The sequence below is a fragment of the Lentinula edodes genome, assembly GCF_021015755.1.
Source record: "Lentinula edodes strain Le(Bin) 0899 ss11 chromosome Unknown C8R40scaffold_4, whole genome shotgun sequence".
In the NCBI taxonomy this organism is placed as follows: Eukaryota; Fungi; Basidiomycota; class Agaricomycetes; order Agaricales; family Omphalotaceae; genus Lentinula; species Lentinula edodes.
In genome coordinates this window covers 562045-574999 of record NW_025764310.1, presented here as the reverse complement: position 1 = coordinate 574999, position 12955 = coordinate 562045, and the positions used below count along the sequence as shown (strand labels likewise).

Sequence of the window (12955 nt, the reverse complement as noted above, 5' to 3'; positions counted from 1 at the left end):
AACCTGAGTACAATGCCACGGAGCAAAAATAAGTAAGGTGCATTTGTTGATCGACGGTCCAATAAGTAATATGTACATATCTGTGTAATTTGTGAAAAACAAATGAATGCTATGTAAATTTTGGACAAGAAACCAGCTACTTGTCACCATGCAACTGGAGTTTGCCTAAACCTCCTGTAATCGATCCCACGACAAAGCAATCGCAACATAAAACAGCCTACTGCAATTCGGGTGCCAGAGCGTTATAATCGGGGCAGAGATCGTTCCAGTCTTGAGGAGTTGTCTGAGAGAATGGACTGCCTTCGAGATTAAGAGCAGGCGATTCCGCGAAAACAACGGCGAGACCGGCCTCCAAATGCCAGTCGATGTGGCTGTTATAAGACATAAGTCGTTGTAGTATAACGATTTACAAGAATGAGAACTTACCAATGCAAGAACCAGGCTCCGGGGTTGTCCTATACAACGTCGGTCAATTAAGCAGCTCCTTCGAAGAAGCATGTGTACTTACGGCCTTGAACCTGAAAGTAGTGTTTCCACCGTTGATTGGGGTGACATCTCTCCTAGGCGGATTCACGAAGTTGGTGACGTTGGAATTCGGTTGACGAATGACATCAAAGTTGTGACCGTGCACTTCATATACGTTAGCACGTGATAGAAAACTTCAGAAAAGAAACATACAGTGGAAGGGGTGAGCTAGATAGAATGATGGTTATTCCAAGAACTCTGTCAATAGCGTTCCTACGCACCTCCAGTTCCGGGAATAGAGACTTCGATAGTGGCGTTGGGAGTAATGAGGAGAACCTTTCAAAAAACCCATCTTCAAAACTGCAGCATCGTGGAGTCTAAGGCTTAACTTACTTGATCCTGAAAAAAGACTTAGCGAAACAATATCATTTAGAGTGACCACAACATACCGAAGGCAAGAAGTCTGTGGGTTGAGCTGCTCCACTCAAGATTTGCAATAAGACAGGGAGGGTTGGTGAGATGTAAGAAATGTTGTTGATATCGAAGAATGGAGGGTTGGGCTGTAAAGGGACGTCAATAATTCTAAACCGATGTAGCAATGAATATAAGTTTACTTGAGCAATGTTGAGTTCAAAGAATATGTCTGGGGGAGCACTTCCGAGCTTTCCGGGATTCTCAGAGGCGATGGGCTATGAGATTTACCGTTGATAAATGATGGGGGTGACAGGGAACGAAAAAAAATAATCTTACATGCATGTTGGCATCATCGAGCTTGGTACCAAGGATACCAGTGTTGTTGGAGGTAGGCTCTGCATCAGGTGCACCAGCATAACGAACGATGGCGAGAGTCAAGTTCGGGTTCACTAAACAAAATTCATGTACAGATCTAAGTTGAACAATGAAACGGCTTACAATTGGGGTTTCCAGCAGCGCCAGCTGCTCCGCCGGTAGGTGGGGCACGCATCCAGTAGTTATCAACGGGCTGGTTGGCCTCAACAACAGCAGAAATACGTTGAGCTACATCAAATGAATAAGAAAGAGATTGGTAACGGGATGAAATATACACACCAGCGTAGATGTCGACATTTTGGACAGTGACGGGGTCGTGCTCAACACCATCGAGTTCCATGACAGTCAGATTATGGTTGTCGATACTCCAAGTGAAGAATGGACGGCAAGAAAGAGCGAAGACACGGAAACGGTAACGTTTGCCCTGTTCAACGTTAATCACAGCGTAAGGAACCTCGGGCTAAGATATTTGGTCAGTAAGTGGATGGTCTATCAGCTGAATACTTACACCGCCGACGTAACGGCCAACACCGTTGATAAGACCGGAGTCAGGAATCCTTCAGGTTTCTCAGCAAGGTATTCAGGGCTGTTCAAAAATGGTACTCACGGGACAGTACCGCTTTGGAAGAAATCAGCTTGGGCATCGGGGGCGACAATATGATACCAATCAGAGAGGGTGATGATGGTGGTTTCTTGATGAAGTTTGTGACATGAGATTGGTTCGACGACAAATAAACGAACATACCATCGTCAACATCGTAAAGGTCACCCAAGGGATCCTCAGGATCTACGCGCAATGCCATTCAGTCAGCAACGAGCAGCAATGAAGCATTATGATCGCTACCGTAAACCGCAAAGGCTCCACGCAATCCATCACAATATTGCGTAGAAAGATGGGAATGGTACCAGTAACTACCAATTCGTTGTCAAATTAGGAGATATTATGGAACAGTTCAGAGGATCACGTACTTTCCAGTCTGGCCAGCTGTGTCGAAAGCGTAGTGAAAAGTAGTGTTCGGGGGGATGGGACACTATTTTGAGCGATCAGTACTAGCGCTCAATCAGGAATCAGGATTTATGAACCTGGTTCACAAATCTGTTTCATTGGGCAAATTAATTTGTAGAAAATTTGAACGAAAGTAGCCAACTTACGAAGGCCCATCAGCATAAGAGGTTCTTGCTTGGAAGAACCCGTGCCAATGCTTCAAAACAGGTCAGCGATTGTGATGCATTGAGTAAGAATTACATACAATTGAAGTACTACGCCTCATAGTGGGGTCGACTAATTGATTGTGCATGGCGATGTCGACACTATCACCTTTATTGACCATGAATGTCGGGCCAGGATAGGTTCCATTGGGGGCAATCACGCTATGATTAAGGTTGGTTTATTCATGATATTAGAGAAAGGTAATATTTATAACATACTGCCGTTCAAAGCCATCAGGAGCCAATGGGGTGCTCACAATGTTAAGGTCGAAATTGCGCAATTCCGCAAATACGAATGGCAGAAGACTGATCAGGCCGAGTGTGATGGGCAACATAGTTGTGTAGCTGGAAACGGTAGATCCCTGTAGAATCTTGGGAGAAGAACAAGGCCTTTAAGTACCCTGAGGCAATTTGGCGCGGTCGCAAGTCCTACTGCAAGGTCGCCAATCGATTTGGCGTATTTCGCTAACGTGAGATGCATTGCAGCAAGAGTGAATTAGCATTTCTGTGCCCTCTCACGAGGAGAATGCTAAATGGTGAATGAAGAGGGAAAAGGCGCACAACCCAGGCTTGTGGGACAGATGCGTCTGAATATTGATGTAGAAGCCAGAAGATGCATGTCGCGGGGACAGGTCTTGGCAAATATACCCGGGTTTAGTGAATCGTCTAGTACTTTGAAAAATACACTTGTTTCGTTCGGGCTAGATTTCTTTCGAAGAAACAAACCAACCAACTCTAACCAACTCAGAGCGAGTGGCCTGAAGGAAAGGGATAGGGTGTAGTAAAACGATTGTGGAGTGAATAAGCGAGACAATCCACTAGAGCGCAAACCAAAGGTCAGGACCTTCCCAAGGCAATGTGTCGACGTGAGAGGAATGTGCCTTTCTTGAGGATTACATGGACGTCAAAATTGTGAAAATAAGAGTACGCCTATCCTGGATTGGTCGAGGGTAAGCCAAAGTTGGGCTTGGTTTCCCTGAACTGTCTTCATGAGTTGAAATGATGGAGCCAATACGCGCGCGTTATTTTGGAAGTCGACGACAAAGAATTTCTCCTGGGAAAATAAAATTGATGACGGCTCTCGGGACCCCCCCTCTTTCAGCGCTTCGCTCAACTTCGCTATCTGTTGCTACATTTTAAAGCTAACTCTTCAGATATGAAGCTGATCGTATACCGTCCAAGCAAGGGTCGCCAATCATAGACACTACTGGCCGCTATAGACAGACGCTACCTCCAGAATGGGCTCTACGCTGCTCTGTGAACATAGCTGATGATTAAGAATGGGTTTGAGGTGAGTTCCGTTATTATTAGGACGCCCCAAGAACTGATCAGAGTAAAGATAGAATATAGACATTCGAGTCACTGGTTGTACACTATAACTGTTCTTTCGGCGAGCTTCGACAAGCAAATCTCTCACTCTTGTTGCCAAATGAGTTCCAACGTTTTACCAAACAACGCCTCTTAATCCCGAAACCTCCGCCGCTGAATCAGGGTGCCAACCTTCAACGTTCAACTGTTGACGCAAGGATGAACACCTATATCAATTAAACACTCATGTATCCAACAACGCAACCTGTCATTTTTCTATCGTTGTTCTTGTGTTAATACGTATAGACATTTGTCGTAGTAATCATTAAAATAAGCAGTTCCTTGACCTCAAGAAATCTGTACATGTTGACTTCTGTACCCTACATATCGACTGTGTAGTGTCATGTGATACGAAGTACGCTTCAAAAGCTTTACCCAAGCTTTACCCATCTTCTACCATCTTCGCGTCCAACTTTATTAGCGTACTGTTCTGGAATTTGTCCTCGAGGAGACTCACATTTTGAACGAGGTAAAAACTGTCACCTCTAATACATTGAACATATATATATATTTCAATCCATGACATAGGTGTGGCGGTGGTGAATAACGTACTCAAATTTCGACCGAGATTCTTTCCAGAGCAGAATAAGACGGTCATGCCAAAAGATATGTCCTCGAATTTGACTAGTGGCAATGCTAACGAGCCTGCCGCGGCTACAAAGGCTGCACCAAATTCACGGAAGAGGAAGAAAGCTAAATTTGTTAAAATGGAGGCCAAGTTTGCACAGAGTGCTTCGACATTCGACTCTGTTTCTGTAAACTCTGCTGATTCATCTGTATCAATGAGGATCGGAAACGTCGAAAAGGTTTGGTGGGAGGCATGGATGGAGAACCGATCTGTCCGTTCATTGTTTTGTGACCAGTAAGTAGCCTGCTGAGTCGCATTTGTTTATTCTGCAAAGTACACGATCTCAAACGCTCGTTTGACCAGAGATGCATTGCATTTTCAGAGGATCTCCGATGCTACAATGGTTTTCAACAAGAATCGTTTGTGGCCTCCAACAGAGACCCAGGTTCGCAATCGGTGGGATCAGGTCAATTCTATATCGAGTATCGTCGTACTCAGTGCTGACTATCCTGATCTAGTTCCAAGTTTACGTTGGTCTCCTAAATAATGCTGTAGGAGACGACTTCCTCAGGCTCACAAACTTCGTTCAAAATCCCGCTCGTGTCATACAAATCTACCTTTCCAGTTATTTCATCGAAAAAGGCTTACACTTGTAGGTTTATTTTGCCCAATTTTCATGTAGACAGAATTTGACTGCGCGCCACATAGTTCCAAATACAATTGCGATATAATACCGAAACTGCTATACTTCTACGTCAACTTTCTGCTCGTTAATGAGGTTCTCCCGGACAAAGGAGATAACTTGCATTATGCTCTGTCTATTATCGAAACGGCGAAAACTGAACTCGCTCTGTACCCTCAAATAGGCGAATCTTGTCCTGATCACTTCAATCTGACGTGCAAGGAACTTCTTTGTGACGATTCTCAAGGGACCCTATCGGATACTAACGGGACTCTTGCAGACTCCAATGCTGAGACTCAGATTCAGCCGGATTCCACCCCAGTTAGCCCGCAGAGTCCAAAAAAAACAAAGAAGAAAAAGAAGAAGAAATCCCAAGCTAAACCACAGGCAATGACAGAAGTGTCCGCGGAGAACTCCATCGCGTCTCCTGTCAATTTCTCGGTCTCTGTAGAATGTGAAATCACTTCTCCTGCGATACTCAGTGGATGGGGAGGAACAGCTGCCGTCGATTCTTGGGGTGAAGGCGCTTCTTCAGGCTGGGGAAATGGTGGATCTGCATCAATCAGTGGCTGGGGGGTCGTCGTCGATACTCCCGCCGCTCCTCTCGAAGATATTGGATGGGAGAGTTTCAGCACGCTTCCGCCAGCTTCCTCGTTTGTATCCGCCCATATCACAAGGGCCCTGCCCCAAACTCACATTCGAGGTGTGGTCGAGCATGCAGTACGTCGTGTCAAGGCGATTATTCCCCCTTTGGAACAAGATACCATCAAATGCAAGCAAGAAGATAATACCATACTCAATTCCATTGCACTTGAAAATGAACTCAAACGATGCTATTGGACGGTAGTGCTCGAACCTTGGCCAATAGAAGGGGCGCAAGAGTTCATCAGTATTCTGTCTACTTCCAAAGGGAATGTGGATTTGCATGCAGACCAGATGACCGTGGAAGATGGTTCAATCAATGATTTGTACGTTGGTAGCGTCAAGCCACACAATTGCCTTTCAGATGATATCACGATTTTCCTTGAAGATGAAACCAGGAAAGTTTTGAGGTTGGGAATGGGACTCGGGGGAACTTGGGCCCAACTCCTACGCGCGTCGGATTGTGCTCAACATGTAAAGGGGCACGAGGAGAAGGAGGAAGAGAAGAGTCCTGACGAAAGACGTTATTGGTTCTTACTCGAAGTGCTCAGGATCTTGCCGAGTTACTACATTGTTTGAGTGCACTTCTTCCTGTATACTTCGCTTTGCACTGTCTTCGTTACATGTACAGTATATACAGATACATCATTACCACTTCGTTTTGCAACAATACCGTGGTATACGATGCGTTGATGAATCATTGAATGCCGTCGACATTCGTCAGCCGGAGCCGCTGATAATGATCATAGACTGACAGTCATTCTAGCTACCATGAACTTATTTCAAAACAAGATCTGTTCTTCTCTTTTCCTCCTCCATGTCAGATTCAGAAGACTCCAATCGACCTTCGGCCACAGTCAAAAGAAAAAGGGCCCTCAGGGCCTGCGATCAGTGTTTCAAGGTAAATAAGGAATAGAAACTTGAATTTCTCTCACTAACTTTCTTCTTAGCGGAAAGGTATGTTATTTCGACGTCCAAGAATCGACCACAATCAATCTTGCTTTCCTAGTCAAATGTAAGGTCATCCTCGGTCTATCTGAACTGGTTGTGAAGATTATTCAGGTGATTGTGATGAGATGCCCAATAGTATATGCTCAGTCTGTTTGAGTTTGGGTATTGACTGCACTCATCTTATTCAGAGGAAGGTGAGTCTCCGTACATGATCTGTTTCAAGCGAGCTCTGAAATGCTGCAGAAACGAGGTCCCAAATCCAAATTTTACCCCAGGGGAAGCGACGCGAAAACCCTGATTACCACTATCCTCTCCGCTCAGAAAACCGTTGTTATTCCTAAGGATGAATCTATCGTCCGTGAAATGCTTGTTGAAATCGCTTCTTATGCCCGAGACCTGGAACGGCAGCTAGAGCAATTCTCGGAACAAAGAATACAGCGTTCATCTGCATCTCCTGTCTCGAAACCCAGTCCACTCTATGATTCCCAAGACGAAGATGAAGCTCATGAATTACTCATCCTTCAAACTCAGACTCTCAGGCTCGATAACGCGCTTTATAACAAGTTAATACATTGTTGCCTCGATGCCTCCTCCTAGATACTAATCCTGATATTCTAGACACCTAGGGAAAAGTAGTCATTTCATGCTTTTAAAGACTGCATTGAACATCCGCGATGAAGCGGGTGCCGGTAGTAATGGAGTTATTGAAGTGGAGACGGAGAAGAGTAAATCGTGGTCGCGGGCTTTTGTACGTCTGACTGGGCATAGTTTTTTCTCGAATTGCCGCTCATTATTCTTGATAGTGGCATCGGTTTCCACCCGAACCAGTGGACCCTCCGTACGAGTTCCCAGAGCCAGACCTCCTTCGGAAACTTATCGATTTGTATTTTGACAAGCACCATCCCATCTACCCTGTCCTGCACCGTCCTTCTTTTGAGCGCTTGGTCTACGTTGACAACCTTCATCTTACGAATCGACGATTTGGTGCAGTTGTACTTGTTGCATGTGCTTTAGGCTCAAGGCTGTCAGACGATCCTAGGACCCTGTACGACGGAACGCAAGACATACGATCAGCAGGTTGGAAATACTATGGGCAAATTCGTTTAATTAGCACGAGTCTTTCAGAGCCTTTAACTTTGTACGATGTGCAACTCTACGCCGTACGCACCTTCCATTGTCATTGTCAATGATACGCTGACACACCCCTTAGTTGTCATTAGTTTTTCTATTTCCAACTCCAGCCCATGATGCTGCCTGGTTCCTACTTGCTCTGGGAATACGATCCGCGCAAGATCATGGTGTGTATCGGAAAACAAACTTCAAGAAACGGATGTCAAGTCGCTTTGAGGAGGAGCAATGGCGAAGAGCGTTCTGGAATCTCGCAGCAACTGATCTATACATGAGCATTGCCACGGGTCGTCCAAGGTCAACAAGAGAGGACGAGTGAGTTATCTTCACTCTCATGTTCTTTCTTTTCTTACTTTGACCATCTTAGTTTCGACTTGGAACTACCCCCAGATTGCGATGATGAGTATTGGGAGATCCCATCTAATCCGCACCTCGAATACATTCAGCCGATTGGCAAACCTTCGCGTATGTCTTACTGGCATTACTACGTCAAGCTTCTCCATATCGCTGGCCTTGTGAAAGATAATCTTGTGAGGGTGAAACATGTTCGAACAATAACTTACGTTTTTGACTCTGTTCCGAAAACAGTTCACTACACGAAAATCTGCACTCTGGGAAAATTCATCGCCCGACGGCAATGACAAGATTGTTATGGAACTCGATTCTGCGTTGAATAGCTGGATGGACGAGCTTCCGGATCATTGTAGGCATAGTCCATGGTTCAATTTTTTGCTACATGACACGGTTCCTTCCACAGTGAAATGGGATCCCCATCGCTCGGACGACCTTTTGTTTTCACAATCCGTAAGCCTTCATTCGAATTACTATGTCAGTATCGCTGCTCCATTCCATATGCCATCTGATATTCTTTTTGTTGAAGTGGGTGCAAATTCAGTTGCATAAAGTATTCATCCGTCCAGGTCCATTAAACACAGGCAACTTTCCATCGTTGGCTATCTGCACTAACGCAGCGAGGTCGTATATACATATACTTCAGGCGTGTTTTGCTCATCCTGGGATGCCCCTCCTACCACATTACATCGTGGGTACTTCTATCAGTTCAATGTACCCATTTGCTAATCTTGAACACAGGCTCCTACGTTCATAGCTGCAGTAATCCTTTTAATCAATCTATGGACTAGTCTGCGGGATAAAACACGGTACGATCCTAGGAAGGATATGGCTGATGTATACTCTTGTGTAGATCACTTGCGCGCATACGAAAAAAGGTGAGCATTCCACTTAGCTACTTATCAATTGTTGTTCATGGCTGGTCATGATGTAGATATGAACAGGCAGGACGCTTACAGTATGTGCAATATCCTTTCTATCATCTTATCGACTACTGATCAACTGTTATCCCTGCAGTGACGTTCTGGAAGCAGTCATGTCTGTTAGCAAAATGCCACCACCTTCACAGAAGGAATCCCTCAAACGCTCACGCGATCCTCAACCGGCTCAGACAAACCTCAGCATGCCAGACAACTCCGTACGTCAGTTCGCCGGTACGCGAAGAGTTTCAAATGCTCTGGATGCAGCGTCAGTGTCACAAGCAGATGCCCTAGCTACTGACTATGTCGGCGCGTTTCAGGGTCCTTCAGTGTTACCTCTCTCACATGGCTCGATGTTCGATCCCTTCTTTGGCGTGAACATCGCTGCTTCAGAGCAGCCAACCGTTGGGTTCGATGTTCAACAACAGCTTTTTCCAGCCTATCCGTCGTCGTTTTCCTTCAATCCAACTGCTGCTAGCGCCGATGCTGCGTCGTTTGATTCTGGCATGGATGGCTCTGGTTTCACAACTTCATTCTCCTCTGATTGGAGCAATTCAAGGTGAGCGTTTTGAATATGCATGAGCTATCTTACTGATTTTGTGTAGTCCTGAAGATTGGACCTCGTTCATGTCGAAAGTAGACGATTTACTTCATGACGTGAATCCGGATGGCTTGTAGACATATCCAGTAACGAAGGGAGTATATGTTAGTATAAAAGAATGAAGTATGAAGTAGAATCATTATGGAGTATGTAGAGTACGGGAAATAGAAAAATTTTTGCTCGACGGAATCATAGAAAACCCCGGCCCGACACGGGTACTATTCAGTTGGACCTGATCTGTACTCTGGCCCACCGGCGGCAAAATTTCTCTTGTGACCACCAGCATTGACGTTCACAATGTTGTTCTCGTCCTTTGTTGTATTTGTTCTTAGGGATAATACATCCTGAAACCCCGCGGCCTCTCGCGGCTCAACCGGTTCTTTTTGTGTTGACGAACATAAATAAGATGTACATTTCCCTTTGCATTTCCCAGTCTCCTCTGACGACACTCTAGAGATGGCGCCCCATACAGATGTTGAGAAGTCGAGCATCGAATACAAGGATGAGGAATCGGAGCTCTACGTTGTCGATCCTGCTGCAGAGGAAAGGTGAGCGCATTCTATCAAACTTCGTCGTTCCTTGTAACTGATAGCGATCTCGGAGACTTGTTCGTCGTTTGGATCGTCGCGTGGTACCCTTGGCCATGCTCATCTATCTTTTATGCTCTTTGGATCGTTCAAACATCGTTGGTATCATTTCTCCGCCAGATTAAGCGTTTATATTCACTTACTGCATTAAAGGGAAATGCCAAAGTTTTGAACGACACCACTGGTAACGATCTTCTGCAGAGTATCAGTCTCTCCACCCAAGATTACACCACTGCGCTCATGGTATTCTTGGTCGCATACTTCATTTTTGAGACGCCCTCCAATTACATGCTCAAAGCCTTCCGTCCAAGTCGTTGGATTGCCTTGTTGATGTTTTCCTGGGGCGCAATGACGATGTGTTTAGGTGCCGCGACGAACTTTGGCAGTTTGACGGCGGTCCGGTTTTTGCTTGGTATGTTTGAAGCGGGGCTGTTTCCCGGACTGGTGTATTTTCTGACGTTCTGGTACGTCCAACTGATAATCTTTGCTTCTACTAAGCGTATATTGATTATACATTCACTGTACATAGGTACAAACCTAACGAACGTGCTATCCGTGTTGCTCTAATTCTTGCCTGCGCAACTCTCGCTGGAGCTTTCGGTGGTGCTATTGCATACGGAGTCGGTAAAATGAATGGTACGGGCGGTCTTGAGGGCTGGCGTTGGCTGTTCATTCTCGAAGGCATTCCTTCCTGTCTCCTTTCCCTCCTAGTCCTTGCACTGTTTCCGGACTATCCCGAAACCGTGCGTTGGCTCAACGCGGAAGAAAGGGAGCTTGCGACGAGGCGATTGCAGGGGTTGGCTTCCGTTGGTCATTCGAAAATTAGTTGGGAAGAGGCGAAGAAGACATTGAAAGAGTGGAGATTATATGTACATTATATCATGTACGTTTTTCACCTCGTATATTCTTCTCATCCTGCCCAGACTAAAATATTCCAGTTACATATGTATTTCGGTCCCCTTTTCCAGTATCTCGTTGTTCACACCGACTATCGTTTCGGGCCTGGGATACACTGGTCTTGACGCACAACTGTTCACCGTCCCTCCGTACGCAGTCGCCTTCGTCGTGACGGTGACTATCTCCTGGCTCAGTGACAAATACGAAAAGCGGTCCATCGCGACCTCTGTCTGCCTGTTGATAGCCGGAATTGCGTTCATCGTTGAAGGTGTACTTGCTCCGACGGCGTTCAAAGCTCGATATGGAATTCTATGTGTGGCCGTCTCCTTTGCGTTCGCTAGCATACCGCCACTGTTGTCCTGGCTCACTGCAAACCTACAAACGACTGGTGCCGCTACACTCGGGGTGCCGATGAACGTCAGCATGGGAGCTATAGGACAAATCATAGGTAGGACCTTGCACAACCAGGTTATAGCGAAGTTGTTGATCTTGCTTACATGTAGGTGTATATATTTATAAAGCGTCGGAAGCGCCAGGCTATCCGACTGGGCATTTCACTAATGCTGCGTTTGCGTTACTTGGGTCATTTTTGGCATTGGTGCTTAGGACCGTCTACGTTCGATGGAACCGCAAACTCGGCCCTAACGAACGGGAATGGAGAGTATAATCACAATCTCATGATTCATGACGGAGAATTTGTATGTAGCTTCAGGTATAATAGTTATGTAGATTGATGTTTGTATATTCTGAATAGATGTCACGTAAGGTAAAGTTTGCAAAATCAGTGTTTCTTTTTACGATTGCCGCCCTCCGAACTCGCACGAACGAGTTACCAGCAGCCATCTCCTCGCTGACCAGCACCTTCGTATCAAGTCCTTATGACGCCGTTTCCCCATTACCCGAACCCACTTGACCTAAACCCAGACTCCGGTGCGTTAAAAGCACAAACAGATGCCATTATCTTTTGTGACTGCGTCTGGTGCCGGGCTCTTTGCGTCTGCGGCCTATTGCTCTTTCAAGATCTTTGACAGAACTTAGCTGATAATCATTCACCAGGAATGCAATCGATGGGTGAAGTTTCAGCTCGTCCATTAAAGTCTGAACAAAAGCTGTTTAAGCCAGTCAATGTAAGATTGAATAAAGTAAATCTTACTTTAGAAAACCAGTACCGTGTTTTAGCCTTTCCCTTCCATGGTCTAATCACATCAGGCCAATATTTCATAGCTATTTTGTGACCTTGAATCTCCATTCTAACCAGATCAGGCCTCCAATGTTCTTTATCCTCATCGTCCCAGATAGCTTGAACACGTTGAAGATGATCATTAACATTCAAAGACCGGAAATGATCTTCTAACTTAATCTGGTTTGACTCGGACTCCGAAAGTCTGATGATTTTTTCCCCAGCGATGGTCACAACTAAAGTCTTGTGGGGAGAAAAAGGTGGAGAGACAGGAATGTTTAACTGAGGTAGAGGTTGTTGAGACGGCCGGTACGAAGGCCAAGGAACGGAAGAACCTAGCTGAAAAGGAGAACGAGAAGGTGTAGAGCTTCCTTGAGCTATTAGAAGGGGTCGGTGCAAGGACTGAGGAGCGCAAGGCGGGGAAGAATCTGGAAGAATCGAACAGCGTTGAATCAGCCCAACGTTGTGTCGATAGCTGCTGTGGTGGCTGCTGTGAGAAATTAAAAGGCATGTAAGAAGCTTGGCCAATGGGACTATTTTGCGCTAGATGCTGATGCGGAGAGTAGGAGCGCTGATCCAAGATAATTTTTTTCAATTCGGAAATTTCAGAAAGGACT

General features: G+C 45.6%; 4 protein-coding genes across 4 annotated transcripts; 3 read left to right on the top strand and 1 right to left on the bottom strand.

Moving 5' to 3' along the window:
* Nucleotides 1-130: 130 nt before the first annotated feature.
* Nucleotides 131-2897, bottom strand: C8R40DRAFT_592379 (laccase 6). Its single transcript, XM_046235559.1, has 20 exons — nt 2683-2897; nt 2505-2625; nt 2407-2456; nt 2338-2350; nt 2224-2285; nt 2099-2166; nt 2000-2041; nt 1862-1946; nt 1763-1811; nt 1534-1714; nt 1378-1482; nt 1216-1328; nt 1080-1154; nt 915-1025; nt 859-864; nt 747-801; nt 679-693; nt 509-630; nt 427-455; nt 131-371 (listed from the first exon to the last, which is right to left on the bottom strand). The coding sequence occupies exons 1-20, from the start codon at nt 2796-2798 to the stop codon at nt 218-220; spliced, it is 1572 nt and encodes a 523-aa protein (XP_046090419.1). The 5' UTR covers nt 2799-2897; the 3' UTR covers nt 131-217.
* Nucleotides 2898-4427: 1530 nt separating this feature from the next.
* C8R40DRAFT_1166567 (uncharacterized protein) lies at nt 4428-6302 on the top strand (the record flags this gene model as incomplete). Its single annotated transcript, XM_046230869.1, has 4 exons — nt 4428-4693; nt 4763-4865; nt 4918-5051; nt 5108-6302. The coding sequence occupies 4 exons, from the start codon at nt 4428-4430 to the stop codon at nt 6300-6302; spliced, it is 1698 nt and encodes a 565-aa protein (XP_046090418.1).
* Nucleotides 6303-6418: 116 nt separating this feature from the next.
* C8R40DRAFT_592137 (fungal-specific transcription factor domain-containing protein) lies at nt 6419-9873 on the top strand. The gene is made up of 15 exons (XM_046235558.1): nt 6419-6624; nt 6674-6680; nt 6811-6868; nt 6918-7237; nt 7293-7422; nt 7478-7834; nt 7885-8117; nt 8170-8332; nt 8391-8505; nt 8560-8630; nt 8683-8844; nt 8895-9031; nt 9088-9111; nt 9171-9632; nt 9679-9873. Exons 1-15 carry the CDS (start codon nt 6495-6497, stop codon nt 9749-9751), a joined length of 2442 nt encoding a protein of 813 aa, XP_046090417.1. The 5' UTR covers nt 6419-6494; the 3' UTR covers nt 9752-9873.
* A 444-nt stretch (nt 9874-10317) lies between these two features.
* On the top strand, nt 10318-11825 carry C8R40DRAFT_1035788 (MFS transporter; the record flags this gene model as incomplete). Its single annotated transcript, XM_046223529.1, has 5 exons — nt 10318-10359; nt 10415-10725; nt 10791-11144; nt 11200-11606; nt 11662-11825. The coding sequence occupies 5 exons, from the start codon at nt 10318-10320 to the stop codon at nt 11823-11825; spliced, it is 1278 nt and encodes a 425-aa protein (XP_046090416.1).
* Nucleotides 11826-12955: the final 1130 nt, after the last annotated feature.

Excerpts from the sequence above, each read along its gene's own strand:
- C8R40DRAFT_592137 (XM_046235558.1), top strand. The coding sequence starts at position 6,495 with ATGAACTTATTTCAAAACAAGATCTGTTCTTCTCTTTTCCTCCTCCAT. Across the intron at positions 8,118-8,169 it reads AGGTCAACAAGAGAGGACGA|TTTCGACTTGGAACTACCCC; the intron begins GTGAGTTATCTT and ends TGACCATCTTAG. Across the intron at positions 8,506-8,559 it reads GGACGAGCTTCCGGATCATT|TGAAATGGGATCCCCATCGC; the intron begins GTAGGCATAGTC and ends TTCCTTCCACAG.
- C8R40DRAFT_592379 (XM_046235559.1), bottom strand. The coding sequence starts at position 2,798 with ATGTTGCCCATCACACTCGGCCTGATCAGTCTTCTGCCATTCGTATTT. Across the intron at positions 1,329-1,377 it reads CGCTGCTGGAAACCCCAATT|TGAACCCGAACTTGACTCTC; the intron begins GTAAGCCGTTTC and ends AATTTTGTTTAG. Across the intron at positions 456-508 it reads CTACTTTCAGGTTCAAGGCC|GACAACCCCGGAGCCTGGTT; the intron begins GTAAGTACACAT and ends GACGTTGTATAG.